The sequence below is a fragment of the Dipodascopsis tothii genome (genome assembly GCF_038497935.1).
Source record: "Dipodascopsis tothii strain CBS 759.85 unplaced genomic scaffold V1510scaffold_35, whole genome shotgun sequence".
Lineage (NCBI taxonomy): Eukaryota > Fungi > Ascomycota > Lipomycetes > Lipomycetales > Lipomycetaceae > Neoaidaea > Neoaidaea tothii.
The window spans coordinates 71817-87747 of record NW_027118019.1 but is presented as its reverse complement, the minus strand read 5'-3'; the positions used below and the strand labels follow the sequence as shown (position 1 = coordinate 87747).

At 67.4% G+C, this 15931-nt stretch overlaps 9 protein-coding genes across 9 annotated transcripts in view; 4 read left to right on the top strand and 5 right to left on the bottom strand.

The window, feature by feature from the left end:
* Nucleotides 1-480: 480 nt before the first annotated feature.
* Nucleotides 481-4441, bottom strand: V1510DRAFT_422292 (DNA polymerase family A-domain-containing protein). Its single transcript, XM_066934767.1, has 2 exons — nt 1250-4441; nt 481-711 (listed from the first exon to the last, which is right to left on the bottom strand). Exons 1-2 carry the CDS (start codon nt 4160-4162, stop codon nt 508-510), a joined length of 3117 nt encoding a protein of 1038 aa, XP_066787070.1. The 5' UTR covers nt 4163-4441; the 3' UTR covers nt 481-507.
* A 260-nt stretch (nt 4442-4701) lies between these two features.
* V1510DRAFT_422290 (uncharacterized protein) lies at nt 4702-5488 on the top strand. The gene is made up of 2 exons (XM_066934766.1): nt 4702-5129; nt 5162-5488. Exons 1-2 carry the CDS (start codon nt 4911-4913, stop codon nt 5399-5401), a joined length of 459 nt encoding a protein of 152 aa, XP_066787069.1. The 5' UTR covers nt 4702-4910; the 3' UTR covers nt 5402-5488.
* On the bottom strand, nt 5409-6714 carry V1510DRAFT_422287 (60S ribosomal protein eL19). Its single transcript, XM_066934765.1, has 3 exons — nt 6462-6714; nt 6164-6273; nt 5409-6013 (listed from the first exon to the last, which is right to left on the bottom strand). Coding segments are annotated over exons 1-3 (567 nt in total). The 5' UTR covers nt 6464-6714; the 3' UTR covers nt 5409-5558.
* A 181-nt stretch (nt 6715-6895) lies between these two features.
* On the bottom strand, nt 6896-8694 carry V1510DRAFT_247361 (uncharacterized protein). The gene is made up of 4 exons (XM_066930568.1): nt 8507-8694; nt 8423-8468; nt 7276-7995; nt 6896-7239 (listed from the first exon to the last, which is right to left on the bottom strand). The coding sequence occupies exons 1-4, from the start codon at nt 8648-8650 to the stop codon at nt 6956-6958; spliced, it is 1194 nt and encodes a 397-aa protein (XP_066787067.1). The 5' UTR covers nt 8651-8694; the 3' UTR covers nt 6896-6955.
* Nucleotides 8695-9118: 424 nt separating this feature from the next.
* V1510DRAFT_422277 (Triosephosphate isomerase) lies at nt 9119-10515 on the top strand. The gene is made up of 4 exons (XM_066934764.1): nt 9119-9224; nt 9522-9627; nt 9667-9793; nt 9838-10515. Exons 1-4 carry the CDS (start codon nt 9222-9224, stop codon nt 10346-10348), a joined length of 747 nt encoding a protein of 248 aa, XP_066787066.1. The 5' UTR covers nt 9119-9221; the 3' UTR covers nt 10349-10515.
* V1510DRAFT_422275 (MAS2 larger subunit of the mitochondrial processing protease-like protein) lies at nt 10322-12187 on the bottom strand. The gene has a single exon (XM_066934763.1). The coding sequence runs from the start codon at nt 11884-11886 to the stop codon at nt 10462-10464; it is 1425 nt and encodes a 474-aa protein (XP_066787065.1). The 5' UTR covers nt 11887-12187; the 3' UTR covers nt 10322-10461.
* Nucleotides 12188-12704: 517 nt separating this feature from the next.
* Nucleotides 12705-13565, top strand: V1510DRAFT_422273 (uncharacterized protein). The gene has a single exon (XM_066934762.1). The coding sequence runs from the start codon at nt 12754-12756 to the stop codon at nt 13471-13473; it is 720 nt and encodes a 239-aa protein (XP_066787064.1). The 5' UTR covers nt 12705-12753; the 3' UTR covers nt 13474-13565.
* Nucleotides 13530-15528, bottom strand: V1510DRAFT_439440 (S-adenosyl-L-methionine-dependent methyltransferase; the record flags this gene model as incomplete). Its single annotated transcript, XM_066935602.1, has 1 exon — nt 13530-15528. The coding sequence occupies exon 1, from the start codon at nt 15048-15050 to the stop codon at nt 13530-13532; it is 1521 nt and encodes a 506-aa protein (XP_066787063.1). The 5' UTR covers nt 15051-15528.
* Nucleotides 15142-15931, top strand: part of V1510DRAFT_422270 (ADP-ribosylation factor family-domain-containing protein) — a 1744-nt gene continuing 954 nt past the window's right edge. The window contains exon 1 of the mRNA XM_066934761.1: nt 15142-15307. Within this exon, the coding sequence (XP_066787062.1) occupies nt 15259-15307 (49 nt within the window). The 5' untranslated portion in view covers nt 15142-15258. The remainder of the gene's footprint in view (nt 15308-15931) is intronic.

The window sequence follows — 15931 nt, the reverse complement described above, 5'->3', positions numbered from 1 at the left end:
CCATATATCCAATCATAACATCCTCTATGGTACATCAAACATCAAAGTAGAGAGCGTAAACGGTCGGTGCAAGGAGCGTGCGTAGAGAGCGTGCGTGCAGAGTAGGGAGCGTGTGTAAGGAGCGTGCGTAAGGAACGTGCGTAAGGAGCGTGCGTAGGAGCGTCGAGAGCCGCAATGCGGCTCAGTCTCAGCCGCACGGTGTGCGGCTCACTCCCGTCCGCCGCAGCCGCGGCTTGGTCGCCAAGCTCCGCAGCGGCGGCTCAGACGGCCGCACGTCCCCCGGCCCCGGCCTCCACGGCTGCCGCACCCGCTGCACAGACTGCACCCGGTAGTCTACCTTGCCCGTGCCGTCCACGTCGTGGAGGTCAAACTGCACGTATACCGGCTGGATGTTCTCCTTGAAAAAGTCGTTCGTGGACTTGTACCCAAAGTCCGCCACCGCCAGCTTCCAGTGGCGCCCCGGCTCGCTGCCGCCGGCCTGGACAATCGCGTCGGCCCGTGCCTGCACTAGCGGCCTCTTGGGCTTGGGGCCGGCCTCATTTGCCTCAGCCACAAACGGCCCACGCGTCTCGGCTGCCTTATAAGCGGCCGGCGCGTCCATTGCCTTTCGTTTCGAGCAATCTTCGGCCGGCTCGGGGTCGAATCCGTCTGGCTCGGGCACTGGCTCCAGCTCAAGCTCGACCGTCTCGACAGGTCCGCAGTCTCTTTCTGGTAAGTCTCTGGGTGGTCTGGTGTCAGCGGAACGTTCCGGCGAAGGCTGGCTGGGAGGGCTCGCTGCGGCCGCAGCAGTGGCGGACGCGTCTGACGACGGCCCCGGCTCGGTACTTGCTTTCTTGCGTTTCGGTCGGGGTTTGGCTTTGGCGCGGGCGCTGAGCGAGCCTGGCGGCAGCTCGCGTGCGTCTGCCCGCGGGACAGCTCTCCTCGGCGGAGTCGCTGCCAGCTCGTCGATGGGTGAGCTTCCGGCGGCGACTCCGTCGAGGGGCGCTGGCCCTCGGGCAGCGGCGGCTGCGGCCCCGGCAAGTTCCGGCACAGTCGCGGTCGGCTCGGCCACAGCCGGCGCCGTCGCTTCGGTCGCCGCTTCGGTCTTTTTGCGCGCCCGCGGCTCCGCCCGAGGCGCCGGCCCCGCTTGCGCCTCCCGTGGCGTCCCCGTCTCCCGCGGCGCCGTCGCAAACGCCAGCAGCTCCTTGAAGCTCGGCAGTTTCGGGTCCGCCGCGCCGTCCTTGCTGATCTGCGCGCTCACAAACTGCAGGTCGTTGCTCGGCACCGACACCCGGCTCGGAAACTGTCGGTACAGGTCGACCTGGGTCGCCAGCATGTCCTCAAACACCGGCGTCCGCGGCGTGTACTCGAGATTCTTGATCTGCTGGTCCAGCTCGGCAATGATGTCGATCTTCTCCGGCAGCTTCAGCGCCGAGTCGTCCTTCTCCAGCAGCTCGCGGATCGACAGCGACTCGCCGCTCTGGATCGGCACCGGCTGCGACGGCGTGATGCAGTCCATGTCGACCTCCTTGCGCAGCACCGTGTCGATGTCGACCGCCGAGAAGAACGCGCACGACTGCGGGATGTCGTAGATCCCCAGCTGCTCGCAGAACATCGCCCGCGTCCAGATGTTGGAGATCTGCAGCGCCATCGCAGCCCGGTACTGGTCCTTCTCCTTGACCAGGTACCGGATCTCGTCGTGCACCGACAGACACAGCCGGGCCTCGATGCCGTACTTCTGGACGAGGTAGTCCATCGACACAATCAGCAGGTGCAGGTAGTCCACGCCGCTCGACTGGATCGCCCAGTTGATCCGCGACGTCATGAAGCTGGCGTCCTTGGTCAGGTTGGCCTGCTGCAGCGCCTCGGTGATGGCCGCGCCCAGCACCGGCGTCCGCGGCAGGTGCTGGCGCGAGATCTCCTCGAGCCGGTTGAACATCAGGCTCTCGGTGCCGCCGTGCCAGAACTGCGACGTCGGGTACTTCTTGCGCGTCGTCGCCTTGCTGCCCTTGGTCGACGAGTACAGGTCCGTGCCGACCTTCTGGGCGTCCTTGTCGGTCACGGTCGGGTTGAACTGGCGCAGGAGCTGGATGGCGAACTTCATGCCTGCGCCATAGATCCGGCCGTAGTTGAACACCTTGGCCTGGTTGCGGTTGATGCTGAGGATCTTGGCCGTGACCGAGTGCAGGTCCGTGCCCTCGTTCTTGGTGCCCTCGAGCGTCATCCAGCCGATGGCCGTGCCGCCGTGGAGGCCGAACTGCGAGTCGCCAACCAGGCTGGCGATCCACAGCTCCTCCGAGTCCACGTCGGCGCCGACAAACTTGTACCCGGCCGGCGCGCGCACCATGGCCTTGAGCTCGGAGCCCACGCGGTCCTTCTTGGCGTTCGACGCCGTCAGCCACGTGTTCTCGACCGCGCGCCGCGTGATCGTGCCCATGGGCACGATCGACGGCAGGATCATGCCCACCGTGTTGGCCGCGTCCGGCGCCGGGCCGCCGCCGACGGACGACGCCGGCACGCCGATGTCGTCCAGGTCCGAGCCGGCCCAGATCGGGATCTGGTTGAAGATGCGCTCGCGCGCCGAGATCCAGTACGAGCACGACGCGTTCATCTTGAGCGCCTCGCGCGCGTACGGGTACTCGGACGAGAGCACGCCCGACTCGAAGAACGAGACATAGCCCTTGGCCATCGGCGACGCGCACCGCGCCTTGGGGCCATCCTTGTGCGGGATCTTGAAGTACTTGTGCGCCGTGTCGGCGCGGAAAAACGGCTTCTTCTCGTCGTCGACGTCGCACAGCGTGAAGTTGCTGTCCTCGAACTTCTTGGCCGCCGCGTGCGGCACGCGGATCGTCCAGCCGTGCTTGTCGGTCCAGAACAGCGGGAAGCCCTCCCAGGACATGCGCAGCAGCAGCGGCGCGATCCGCGTGCGCACCGAGATGTTCATCGGCGCGTCCTTGGACGGGAACAGCTCCTTGTACCACTCCGGGAACCCCGGCATCTTCTGGTTCTTGACCATCCGCGCCGGCTGCGTCTTGGTCTCCTTGGTCATGCGGATCTCCTTGATTGTCCAGTCGAGCTGCGACAGCCACGGGTCGTCCTCGTACTCGGCCGGTCGGTCCTTGAGCTCGACGGCCTCGGCCGCCAGCGTGCGCAGCCGCGCCTTGGTCTCCTCGAACCGCTGGCGGAAGATGTCCTCGGCGCGCGCGACGTAGTCCGTCCACGAGCGGTCGACCGGCAGAAACACGCTCGAGAGGTGCCGCAGGGCCGCGAAGCTCACCGGGTGCGGGCACCGCTCGAGAAACGCCGGCAGCAGCTTGCGGTACACCTTGTGCGTCGTCTCGACGTCGGTCGCGCAGTAGTCCACCAGCTCGTTGAGCATCTCGCGCGTCTTGGGCCGGTCCAGCTTGGCAAAGTTGTCGCGCACCTCCTTGTCGATCTCGAGGTCGCAGTGCAGCTTGGCCACGTCCCGCAGCGAGTTCATCGAGCTCTTGGAGATCCACGGGATGGCCTCCTCGATCGAGTCGCCGTAGTCGGCGATCATGTCGCCGAGCTCGTCCGACGTGATCGCGTCCATGATCTCGTCGCGCTCCTTCTCGAGCTTCTTCTGCGCCTTCCACATCGGCCGCTGCTGCGAGCTCATGCCGTTGACGGCAATGTGGAACGACATGGTGTCGATGAACATGGCCTTGGACATCCGGAAGTTGTACTCGTCCTTGATGCGGATCCGGTCGTAGCCCACGTTGTGGCCCACGATCACCTTCTCGGCCTTCATCGTGCCCATCGGCACCAGCTGCCGGCTGTTCTCCGTCTCGTCCATCAGCCACGGCGACAGCCAGCAGTACCACGCCTTGTCCGACGCGGCCACGGCCATGACCGCGAACGGCGACTCCTTGTAGAGCGTCTCGACGTCAAACACCAGGCAGTCGTCTTCCGGCAGCTCGACGCGCTCCGGCGCCCGCCCGGCCACGTACTTGGTCCACCCGGACTGCGCTAGCCACGCGTCCGCCGCCGGCCTGGCCGGCAGCTCCACCTCCGCGAACCGCGTGGCCTTGGCCTGGTACCCGCCGCCGGTGGCCGCGCCCAGCTTCGTGAAGTGCTCGTCCAGCGTCTGGCCCTCCAGCGGCGGCAGCTCGACCTCGATCGGCGGCGACCGGTCTGTGGACTTGCCCAGCAGCCCGTGCATGTCCAGGTGCCGCTTGGACAGGTTCAGCAGCTGCCGCGCGTGCAGCGGCGACGATGCCACCGGCGAGCACTCGGTCGTCGACCTGAGCCCGCGGTACTTGGGGAACAGCTGCCGGTGCAGGCTCTCGGCCAGGTGCTGCACGCCCACCTCGTTGAACCGCTGCTTGGTCGCGCCGTCTGCCGTCAGCGCCGCCGTGTTGCTTGCTCACCTTTGCCGTCCACGTACACGCTGGCCCACCGCCGGCCGGCCGCCGGCGCGCCTGGCCAGCGCGCGCCCAGTCCAAGCAGCCGCACACCGGCCGCAGCGCCGCCGGCCGCGGCAGATCGCGTTCCAATCGCGTGCACCACAGCTAGTTGCATGTTTGATAGAAAAACCGGTCCCGATCACACCCACTGACGCGCTGGACGAGCATCCGCCGTCCAGCTCCGTCTGTGAAATGGTCTGCGGTCTCTGGCTAGACCTCTGGTCCCTCGCCGACTATTTATGTTGACGGGGAGGACCGATTGCGCCCATTCGAAGCCGTTTTCTGCTATCGTTTATTTACAAAATTTAGCAACCAAAACAAGTCCTTGCGTCAAATGAGGATTGCCCTAACCCGCCTTCACCGGCACGCAGTCTGACATAGCCGACGGCACCTCTACGGCAGGCCCCAACGGCAGTGACAGGCGATCCAAGCACGGCACAGCGACGCACAGCGGGACAAGGGTTGCGCGGGACGCAGTCAGTACGCGATTGACAAGCAGTGCGTATGGCGGACGGCAGCGCCAACAAGGTCGAGACCAACGGCGCCAGGGCCGAGGCGGAATCGACGGCCAACGGCGCCAGCAAGCCTGCAGATGGCTCTGTCGACGGCGAGAAGCCGGCGGCAGGCCCGCAGGTGACTCCGCAGGAGCTGCTGACGATCTTCAAGCGGCGGGGCCAGTTTGACGCCCTCCGCAAAGAGTTCTTCAAGGAGTTCCAGGGCAGCGTACGTGGAGGCGCGGACAAAACTGACGGCAGGCCACGCACGAGGACTTGCTGGCGGAGATCACGAGCCAGGCCGGGGCGCAGGCCGAGTCCAGCAACCGTACCAAGACCGCAGCGCTGGTCGAGGGAGCGGTCGACCGGTCGGACGCGTCACGCAGCGTCAACGAGTACGCCACGGACCACATCACCGACAACCGCGAGCTGGCCGAACGCGTGCAGAAACTGATGCAGGCCATCTACGACGAGCAGCCGGGCGCGGCCAAAGAGCAATAGCTGTACATGTAATTAAAACTTTTCGGATTAGATCCTATAGAGAACGACTAAATCCATCCATCCATGCGAACCAAAAGATCTTTTGAGGTATACATGCCGCAACATATATTTGGTACTTTGAACATAAATACAAGGACGCACTTCATTACAGACGGATTTACTCAGCGTTGAGAAGAGCCTCTCTCTTCTCGCTGATGCGCTGGGCTCTTCTCTCACGGGCGGCACGGTTGCGGACACGACGGGCCTCAGCCTCCTCCATGAGGGCACGCTCACGGGCCTTCTCGGCCTTGGCCTTGATGACGTGCTCGATGACCTGGCGCTTGTGCTTGAAGGTGTTACCCTTGGCCAGCTGGTACAGCTCGTGGTAGAGGTGCTTGTCGATCTTGCCGGCGGTGCGGTACTTGGCGAGCAGACGGCGCAGGACACGCTGGCGTCTGAGCCAGACGACCTGCGAGGGCATACGGGCCTCAGCGGTACCCTTCCGCTTACCGTAGCCGGTGTGTCTGCCAGCACGCTTGGCCTCCTGCAGGGTGCGAGTCCGCGAACGCGAGTGGATGGTGACGGGCTTCTTGATGATGACACCGTCCTTGATGCGCTTGCGGATGGTCTTGCCTGGGGTCGATGTTAGCACTGCAAAAAAAAAAAATTCCCGCATCAGCCCAACGGTCGGCAACACCGAGCACCGCGTCTGCGGACATAACGTCCCGCACACGCCGCCGTGTGTTCGCCACCGTCGGTCTGGCAAAAACAAAAGTCACATACGAGAGTTGGCGTTGCCGATCAGGGTGGCCTCGTTGGGGTCGAGCCAGATCTTTCTCTTGCCGACGCCCAGGACGCTGGCGGCGAGACGCTTCTGTGTAGTAAGGTTGGACCTGTTTTGTCAGCACGGTCCACTCGTTCCGTTTGTCTGCAGGTCGGTCTGGTCATGGTTGCGTCTGGCTGTCGTCGGGTCGGCATCTTGTCTGCTGCTGCTGCAAATCGTTCGGCGAACCCACTTTTCCTCCGCCGACGGCCGTAACCACGCAACCCCGTCCCATTCCGCTTGCTGGCAAGTACTCACATTTTTACTGAGCCGATGTTAAAATCTAAATACTGTGAAAAAGAAAAAAGAAATAAAAGGGCGCCAACAAGTGGTAACTTTTTTTCGGCCGTATGTTGGATGAGGGAGCAGGCAATCAAAAGTTGGCTGTGTGGTGATAAACTGTGTCTCTTGATGCTGCTATGGAGCTTAGGGGACAGCCAATTTTAGGGTTTAGTGTGAGTATGTGGCGGCAGATAGGGCTGCAGTGTGACTGCTCTTTTACCCTCACATCCAGCCCTTGCCCTGAATGCTGTACTATGTTCGCATGGGGTTAGGGCAAACACAAGCGTGTCGTGCTCGCGAACCCGGCGCGTGTGCATGGCCGTTGTCGGCCGCGCGCCGCGTCTGCTTCCAGCTACGCCTCATGCTGGCTCGGACGCCACTCTCAGCGACCTCTACCTTTGGCCTGCCTTGCGCAGCGACCCTCCCTAGTTTGCTCCATTCCATGCCATTACTATGTAGCACTATCTTCTTCAGCACGTAACTACGTCGTCGTCGCACCAGGCTACGAGACAGTACCTGCTGACGACAGCCTCCAGATCGCGCTCGAGCGCGTAGTCAAATAGTGTCCGTTCCAGTTCGTGGCGCGGCCCAGCAAAGTCCGCTCCGCGCTCGGACGGGCACAGCCGCTCGAGAACGTACAGGTACCGGTCCAGCGTCGTGGCAAGCCGTCGACGAGTCATGGCCGACGACGGCGGCGTGGTCGCAAACTTTCCCGCCAATGTAGCCGAGCGCACTAGTAGCGAGGTGATGGCGTCTACTGGTCAGTTTGGGCGCGTCAAATCGTGCATACTTCGCCGCAGCTCGGGCACGGAGCACACCTCCAACATTAGGTTGCAGTATGCACGAGCGATCTTGTCTGTATCGCCCCGTCTGGTGATCGCGTAGAGACTCTCAATGAGGTCCTCCAGCAAGGCATCGGCCGCACCGCGCCCATCGAACTTGCCGCCGCCGTTGTTGGCGTCGTCGTACAGCCGCAGGAAGACCATCGGGATGATCTTTTCGAAGTAGCACGGCGGCAGTACCTCGCCGGTGCTGAGCCGCAGCCGGTCTACGATGACGGTCATGTGTCGCTCATAGTTAACCGACTGGAAGCGCTCGGTCGTTGTGAGATAGTATGTGGCGTGTCGCAGGTTCTTGTCTGTCCCGACAAGCGCCAGGTACCGCTCGTAAAACTCGCCCGGCGAGTATGCAGCGGCCCGGGACAGCGAGTCGCGCTCGCGCGAGCCATCGTAGTGCGACCAGGGCGCTCCTGGCGCCACCATGACGGCCGCCGCGGCCGCCGCGGCCGTCGACGGTCGCGCGGGAGCCTCGGCCATGGCGTGGTCGGCATCAGCCACAGCGCGGTCGGTCTGTTCGAGCTCTGTCACTCGCTCGCGCAGCTGGCCTACGGTCTCTTCGAGCTCGGCCACGCGTGTCCGCAGCCGCTCGGCCTCGGCCGCCTGTTCATGGCTCTTTGCTCGCCAGAACGCTGCGGGGTCGGCCAGCTGGGTGCGTGCCGTGCGCACGTAATCTAGACCATCGCGTCAGTTCTGTTTGGGCGTGCCTGTGGCTTTGCGGCCCCACGGCCCTCGGCGTCTGCCCGGCTCTTCCCCCTCCCCGCTCCTTGCAGTAGACTGTAGTTGACAGCCACCCGGGGCTGTTCCGTTCCGAATCTTCCCCGCGTGGGCCGGGATGGCTTCTAAACTAATACCCGGGTCCCCGCAGCCGGTGGTCCATGTGCCCGATCCGTGCGCCCGACGGCCGGCCATCCCGCAGACACCCGCACCGGTACCCGTCGGCAAGACAGCCGCGGCCGCGCCACAGGCCCGGGCAGCCATCAAGCCGCACAAAGGTCCGGGCGCCACGCGCGCTCGGTCACCCCGCGTCCGCGCCTGCCCCGCGCCGGTGGCACCCGGCCCACGTCCCGACTGACGCCACACCCGCATGCCCGAAATTACCCTGAAAACTCACGTCGGCCGGCTTGGAGCGTACAATGGCCAGTGCCTGCAGTCGTTAGAATCGCGCTTGGTCGGACCGCGTACCAGTGCCAGCTTGAACGTCGGGCTGGGCTCGGCGCCTGTGGCTGCGCTCGTGCCGAAAACGGTCCCGCTGCCGACACCACCGCCGGTGCCGCGGCCGACGCCGGTCATGGCGGCCGACCGCGCCCTCGTGATGGTTGCGCCCATTGACTCGGTCGGATCAGACGCGTGGGTGTCTACGCACGGCTGGCGCCGGTATGCCGCCGCTTATATGTCTGGCGGGCCGATGCGTACAGGTGCAACGTAGCGGCTGTAAGTAGGGCTTGGGAGCCGGTCACACGGCCGGCAGGGCCGGTGCCGATCTACGGTTGCCCGACTGGCCTGTGATGCGGACAGAGGATTGTGGCGCGTGGCGCGGTCGCCCGCGGCGGCCTGTGACGGCGGCCACAGCGGCCACGGCCGTACCGCCCTGGTTACGCCGGCCAGCGCATCTAGGCGCTATCCGACGATAATGGCGAGCCGCACGAGTTAATCCGGCTCCGCAAACAACGACAAGCGACCAGCACAAATAGGGGACCCAGCACCATTTTTCCGGCGCTCTAATTAGCTTGCGCTACCCAAGATACAAAGAATTAGTTTAGCGTTGGCGGCGCTACCGCAACATATAATTTTCACAACTGGTCTCTGACCATATATATTTTCCTCTACCCTGCACTGTCAGTTCTCAGCACCCAAGCCAGTACTCTATCCAGACTCTGTCTACAGTAATTGATTCAAAATGGTATGTGGTTTGGGCGCGCGAGGGGGGAGCGTTGGCGACACCATACCGTGCGCCGCGCGTGTGCTGGGGTCGGACAGACGGCATGACTGGTGTCGGCTTCAGCCGCGGTCAGCCGCTCAACAGGGATTTCAGCCGCCCCTCAGGGGCGCGCACGGTCCTGGTGGCCCAGTTTGGCAGGTCTGCCGCCTAGATCAGCCGGGCGACCTGCGCAATTGGGCCGTCTGCGACTCTGGGTGTCACAACGGCTGGCGCGCGGCCGGTGCAACGTGACCGCGAACGTATGCGCTGACGGTCTAGGCCCGCACTTTCTTCGTTGGTGGAAACTTCAAGATGAACGGCTCGAAGGAGTCGATCAAGACGATCGTGGCCGGCCTCAACGAGGCCAGCCTGCCGTCGGACGTCGGTATGTAGCCTGCGCTGGCGGCGACGCTAACGACGGCAGAGGTCGTCATCGCCCCCCCGGCGCCGTACCTGCAGTACGCCGCGGAGCTGGTCACGGCCCCGACCGTGACGGTGGCCGCGCAGAACTCGTTCGACAAGCTGTCGGGCGCCTACACCGGCGAGATTGCGTAAGTAGCTGCGGCGCGCGGCCGCGAGTCGTGCTGACCGGCAGTGTCAACCAGATCCTGGACGTTGGTGCCAAGTGGGTCATCCTCGGCCACTCGGAGCGCCGCACGATCCTCAAGGAGACTGACGAGTTCATCGCGTCCAAGACCGACGTTGCCCTGGCCAACGGCCTCGGTGTGATTCTCTGCATCGGCGAGACGCTGGACGAGCGCAACGCGGGTACCACGCTGGACGTTGTCAACACCCAGATGGACGCCGTGATCGCCAAGATCAGCGACTGGTCGAAGGTCGTCGTGGCCTACGAGCCTGTCTGGGCCATCGGCACCGGCCTCGCCGCGACCCCGGAGGACGCCGAGAAGGTCCACGCCGCGATCCGCGAGCACTTTGCCGCCAAGGTCGGCGCCGAGGCCGCCGCCGCGCTGCGCATCATCTACGGTGGCAGTGTCAACGGCAAGAACGCGGCGACGTTCAACGCGTGCGAGAACATCGACGGCTACCTCGTTGGCGGCGCCAGCTTGAAGCCCGAGTTCATTGACATTGTCAAGAGCCGCGAGTAGGCGCGCGAGCGTGCAACACAATAAACCGCCGGCGTGTCTGCGACACCGCCGGCAGCAAAAATGAGTGGAGGGCGCACGGCCCGGTTGTAGACTATGTACAGAGGGGGCGGCGACTACTTGCCGAGGCCGAAGCGGCGCACGGTGTCGAGCACGTCGCCGAAGCTGCCCTCGCGGCCTTGCAGGACGACGGTGGGCTTGCCCGAGCCGCCGTTGCCGACGCCGTCGACGAGCACGCGGCGGGCCACGCGGCGGATGTCGTCCGCGGTCAGGCGCTCGATCTTGTCGCACATCTCCTCGGCCGGGATCTTGGTTCCGTGGACCTGGACCTGGCGGCCGAGGTCCTCGAGCTCGATCATGCGCGACTCCAGGTTCATGAGCAGCGACGAGCGCAGTTGGTTCTTGGCGCGCTGCACCTCACGCTCCGAGAGCGAGTGCCGCTTGTAGGCCGGCAGCATGCAGCGCACGAGCTCGTAGCACATGATCGCCGTCAGCGTGTGCGCGGCCTCGGGGATGCACGAGCCGGCGATGCCGAACAGGCCCGAGTCCGTGTACGAGTGGTTGAAGGCCTGGCACGACTCGAGCGCGCCGTTCTGGTTGAGCACGTTCGTGTACAGCCGCGAGTACATGCCCTTGCCGGGCCCGCCGGCCGAGAACGAGCCGCCGCCGCCGAGCAGCGTCTGCAGCGTCGCCAGCGCGTACAGGTCCGGGTCCGAGATCGAGAGGCCCTCGAAGGCCAGGTGCACGTACGCCAGCTCGGGCAGGTTGCCGATCGGCTCGTGCGGCGGCAGCTCGACCAGCCCGCCCGTGTACCGCGCGGGCTCGTCCGGCACCGGCAGGGTCGCGGCCGGCATGTCGCCGAGGTACTGCTCCGCCAGCTGCACGGCCCGCGCGTGGTCGACGCCCACAAACGCGGCCACCGTCCGCTCCGGCGTGAAAAACATCCGCCGGTACTCGAGCACGTGCTCCGGCGTGATCTGCGACAGCTGCTCCTCCGGGCACAGCAGCGGGTTGCCGAGCGTGTTGCCGTGGAACGCGGCCATGTGCATGATCTCCGGCTGGATCAGCTCGGGCTTTTGCCAGATCTCGCGGATCTCGTACTCGGCCGTCGCCAGCTGCTCCTGCACCTCCTCGCGCGTGATGTCCGGCCACCGCACCGTGTCCGCCACGAGCCCGAACATGGCCTCGACGTCCTGGTTGAAGACCGCCGCCTGGTACATGAGCGCCTCGCGCGACGACGCGCACATGTAGTTGCCGCCGAGCTTGTCCAGGGCGTCCGCCATCTCGTCGCCGCTGCGCTTCTGCGTCGCTTTGAACGCCAGCCGGTCCATGATGTGGCTCAGCCCGGCCAGCTGGGGGTACGCCTCGTACCGCGACCCGGCGTCGACGTAGATCCCCAGCGCCGAGAAGTGCCCGGGCGCGCCGTCCGTGGCCACCCGGACGCCATTCGCCAGCCGTGTCAGCTGGAACGACCCGGTCGCCTGTGTCGACAGTGCGCGCCGCCCGATCAGCGCACCGCCAGTACTCAGTCTTGCGAGCATTGTGCCGAGTCCGATGCTGCGCTTTGTGTGTGGTCGCGTAGGAGAGGTCGCGCTGGCAAATTTGCGCGGCTACCCGGCCGGCCGTTGGTGTTGCCTGACAAAGCACCCGCCCGACCCGGCGCGGCGGTGCCGGGTCAAGCCACGCACTGCCACTGCGGTGGCGCGGACACGGCCGGCACGGCACCGGGCCGCGGCCAGCGGCCCTACGCCTGCGGGGCAGCAGTCTGGCCGCGGCGGGGTGCAGGCTGCGCGGCGCCGGCAGCCAAGAGCGCGCCGTACGCGACGCACGCGGCTGCAGCCGTGCCCGGCGGCGCGCGGCGGCCGGCGCGGGCGTGGGCGGCGTGCGGCGTTGTGTGCGGGCGGTGCGGCGTGCGCGGCCGCACGGCAGCAAGGCCGCGTACAGCGCAGCCCCGCGCCGGCGGACCGCCGGCCCGCGCGGCTCGCCAGCCGCCGTGCAGCTCCAGCCGGCCGGGCCGACCCAGCGCGGCGGTCGCCCCAACCGCGCCGCGAGCGGCGTGTTACCCGGCGGCGTGTTACCCGGCGCCGGCTCGCATGCCCAACTAACCGCCACGGTCAGAGTTACCCGGACTATACGCACTTTTCTCGTCGGCTCCACGGCCCCCAGCACGCACCCCCGAAGGAGGCGGCGACGCAAGACACGAGCGAGCAAGAGACAGGATGCCGCCAGCGGATGTTCAGATGCCCGCGGGGGCCGCCGACGACGGCCCCCGCGGATCGGACCCGCCGGCGGGCGATGGCTGGCCAGACAGCGCGGCGCCGGACGCCCCGGCGGCGGCTGCCGCCGCCAGCGCCGGGCCGGACCGCGCGGCCGAGCCCGCCGGCGGGCCTGTCCCCGCCAGCCCCGGCATGGAGCCGGCCGGCAGCAGCAGCGCCAGCAGCAGCAACAGCCCGCGCGAGGACGAGGCCGATATTGTCGAAATCGAGCCACAGGGCACGCCCGCGCGCCGCAAGCGGCGGCGGGAGCCCACGGGCGGCAGCAGCGCGGGCGCTGCCGCCGTGAGCGGGGCGACGGCGACAGACGCTATCAACCTGAGCGACGACGAGACCGTGGACGTGGAGGTCGAGTTCGTCTCGGAGCGCATAGGCCCGCGGCCGGCCCGCGGCCCACGGCCGAGCCCGCGGCCAGTCTCGCGGCCGGGCTCGCGGTCGAGCGCGCGGCCGAGCCCGCGGCCAAAGCCCGAGTCGCCGGAGCGGCGCAAGCGCCGGCGCGACGACAAGGACGCGCCCACGGTCATCACGGACGCCGACAGCCGCGGCGGCGACTTTGCCGCGCCCGACGCCGACGGGCCCGACGGCGGCGCGGACGTCGCCTCGGACGACGTCCAGGCCATCAAGGAGCTGCCCGTCGAGAGCTCGACCAAGCTGTCGGACTTCACGTGCGTGATCTGCTTCGACTCGCCCGAGATGGTCGCGGCCACGCCCTGCGGCCACCTCTACTGCTACGAGTGCGTGTACCGCGCGCTGTCGGCGAGCAGCCACGCGAACGCCAAGGGCGGCGAGTGCAGCGTGTGCCGGACGCGCGTGCTGTACAAGAACGTGGTCGTGCTGGAGATGAGGGTCGGCTAGGCCGACAGATTGCATTACCGGTCGTCATTTTGGGTTGTATTTTAGTGGCATGAGCATTAGTCGTCAAAGCCGGCCCACTCGGGCTCGCCGGGGGCGTCGGCGTCGGCGTCGGCGTCGGCGGCGGCGTCGTCGGAGCCGGCGCTGGCCGCGCTGGCCGCGTCCCGCCAGAAGCCGGCCACAAAGAAGCCGATGCCGCCGTCCACGACCGGCTCGGCGCGCACGCAGCCGTCGGCGACGTCCTCCGCCGGCTGCGCCAGCTCGGCCTGGGCCTCGGCCAGCGGCCCCGGCAGGCCGCGGCGCGGCCACGCCGGGATCACGTCCTTGCGGGCCATCGCCCGCCAGCCCGCCCGCCGCAGCGCCGGGTCCGTCAGCACGTTCCGCACGACGACCTCGTTCTCCTGCGCGTGCACCGAGCACGTCGAGTACACGACCGTCTGCACGTTCGGGTACGCGGTCATGGCGTGCCGCACGATCTCGGTCTGGAACACAGACAGCTTCACGAGCCGGCTCTCGGTCGACGGCCCGGCCTCCTCCTCGTCGTCGTCGAGCGTGGCCGCGGCCGCGCCGTCCGCCCGCCGGAAGATGCCCGAGCCGGAGCACGACGGGTCGCACAGCACGCGCGTGACGGACGCGGGGTCGACGCCGAGCGAGTCGTCGTCGAACGGCATCGTAAAGTCGCGGTTGAGCACGCGCACGCGCGCGCCCGCGCGCGCCACCATCTTGCGCAGCACGCCGGCCCGCGCCGGGTCGCGCTCGAACGCAACCACGCGGCCCTGCTGGCGGCCGTCGGCCACGGTCAGCGCGCACAGGTGCGTGGTCTTGTTGCCCGGCGCCGCGCACGCGTCCAGCACGACGTCGCCGGGCCGCGGCCGCAGCACGTACGCCGGGAAACACGACGCCCGGTCCTGGATGATGACCTTGCCGTTGCGGTACTCGGCCAGCGCCGTCAGCGCGCCCGTGTGCCGGTTGGCCACCGCGTACAGGTCCGGGATGTACGTGTCCGCGTAGACCGTGCGCTCGGCCGGCGGGTACTCGGCCGTCGGCGCGAACCCGAACAGCGCGGCCACGGCGGCCGCGTCCGCCAGCTCGCCCGGGCCGGCCACCAGCCGGTTCACCCGCAGCCAGCGCACCTGCCGGTCGCCGCCCTCGTCCGCCGGCGCGTTCCACGTCCGCAGGTCGCCGATCTGCAGCCTCAGCTTGGCCTTGACCAGCTCGGCCCGTAGCCGCGTGCGGTGCCGCAGCACGGCGTCCTTCAGCGGGCCCTTGCCGGCCGTGATCCCCGTCTTGGACACCAGCAGATCGTGCACCAGCAGCACCGCGTGCGCGTAGCCCAGCCGCCCGCGCTCGGCCACCAGGATGCCCGAGTTGACCAGGACCGTGTCCAGCAGCATGCGGTACCGCGCCGCCGACCGTAGCAGCGCCACGATCCGCCGCCCGTCCGTCTTCAGCCCGGCCGTCTGCTGGACTCGGCTGCCGATTGACGCCAGATCGAGCAGCGGCGGGCAGCTCTCCACCGTCTGCTTCTTGGACGCATTCTTGGCCTCGACGAACTTGGCCGCCTCGATGTAGAGATTCATGGCGCTGTCGCTGGGCCCGTCGTGGCCTGCGCGTGTAGCTGCGCGTGAAAAATTCGCCGGGGCCGGAGACGGTTTGGGACGATGCGGCTCAGCTTTGCCCAAGGCGCACACGGCACGACTCTGCCGCAGACACAGGCGCCGCAGACGGTACGAGCATCACAGGCCTGGACCTACCGTCACGAGACCGCAGCGTGCCTGAGGAGCCGAGATGTATCATTTAGCGAAGGGCATTTACCAGAACTTGACGCGGAAGGAAGGTGAGTCGATGGATGGCTGGGCGGCGCGGACGGCGAGCGATGGATGGCTGGCGACGGTGGGCTGGAGGCCGGGCGGCGCCTGCTGAGCCGCATGCCATGCGGCTCGGTCCTGCCGCTGGCGGATCTGGTGTTGCACGAGAGACGCGCGGGCGAGCGGATCTCTGCCACGGGCGCCGGCGGAGCTGCGTGGAGCGAGCCGCACGCGATGCGGCTGGAGGCGGCCCGGCCGCGACGGCGCGCCCTCGTACGGACCGACGCGAGTGCCTGTGCGGGCAGGCCGGTGGCCGGTGCCGCGAGGGCCGCCAGCGGCCAGCGGGACGGCTGCGGCAGGGCGCGTGAGCCGCACTCCGTGCGGCTCAGGTCGATCTGGCGTTGCACAAGCCACGCGCGGCGCCGTGCCCGGGCAGGCGGCCGGGCAGGCGGCCGGGCAGGCGGCCGGGCCGCCGCCGGATCCAGCGGTGCGGGCCTGCCGCAGGCAGCCACCCTCGACGGAGTCGCCGCCGGAGGCTCGTGGCACGGGTGAGCCTCCGGCGGCGGCGCCCGCGCGGGGGGGGGGGCCGGCCGGCGGGCGGGGGGGGGCGCCCCGCGGGGGGCGGGGGGCCGGCGGCCCCCCCCCCCCCCGGC

What these genes read in the sequence shown, in the direction of transcription:
- V1510DRAFT_247361 (XM_066930568.1), bottom strand. Translation starts at nt 8,650, where the DNA reads ATGGGCGCAACCATCACGAGGGCGCGGTCGGCCGCCATGACCGGCGTC. An exon ending in CGACGTTCAAGCTGGCACTG is followed by an intron (nt 8,469 to 8,506) that starts GTACGCGGTCCG and finishes TAACGACTGCAG; the next exon opens with GCACTGGCCATTGTACGCTC. An exon ending in CGTGCCCGAGCTGCGGCGAA is followed by an intron (nt 7,240 to 7,275) that starts GTATGCACGATT and finishes ACTGACCAGTAG; the next exon opens with ACGCCATCACCTCGCTACTA.
- V1510DRAFT_422290 (XM_066934766.1), top strand. Translation starts at nt 4,911, where the DNA reads ATGGCGGACGGCAGCGCCAACAAGGTCGAGACCAACGGCGCCAGGGCC. An exon ending in TCAAGGAGTTCCAGGGCAGC is followed by an intron (nt 5,130 to 5,161) that starts GTACGTGGAGGC and finishes AACTGACGGCAG; the next exon opens with GCCACGCACGAGGACTTGCT.
- V1510DRAFT_422275 (XM_066934763.1), bottom strand. Translation starts at nt 11,886, where the DNA reads ATGCTCGCAAGACTGAGTACTGGCGGTGCGCTGATCGGGCGGCGCGCA.
- V1510DRAFT_422277 (XM_066934764.1), top strand. An exon ending in CAGCCTGCCGTCGGACGTCG is followed by an intron (nt 9,628 to 9,666) that starts GTATGTAGCCTG and finishes TAACGACGGCAG; the next exon opens with AGGTCGTCATCGCCCCCCCG. An exon ending in GCCTACACCGGCGAGATTGC is followed by an intron (nt 9,794 to 9,837) that starts GTAAGTAGCTGC and finishes GCTGACCGGCAG; the next exon opens with TGTCAACCAGATCCTGGACG.
- V1510DRAFT_422287 (XM_066934765.1), bottom strand. An exon ending in GATCGGCAACGCCAACTCTC is followed by an intron (nt 6,014 to 6,163) that starts GTATGTGACTTT and finishes CATCGACCCCAG; the next exon opens with GCAAGACCATCCGCAAGCGC.
- V1510DRAFT_422273 (XM_066934762.1), top strand. Translation starts at nt 12,754, where the DNA reads ATGGAGCCGGCCGGCAGCAGCAGCGCCAGCAGCAGCAACAGCCCGCGC.
- V1510DRAFT_422292 (XM_066934767.1), bottom strand. Translation starts at nt 4,162, where the DNA reads ATGCACGGGCTGCTGGGCAAGTCCACAGACCGGTCGCCGCCGATCGAG. An exon ending in TGTCGGTGCCGAGCAACGAC is followed by an intron (nt 712 to 1,249) that starts CTGCAGTTTGTG and finishes CCAGAGACTTAC; the next exon opens with CAGAAAGAGACTGCGGACCT.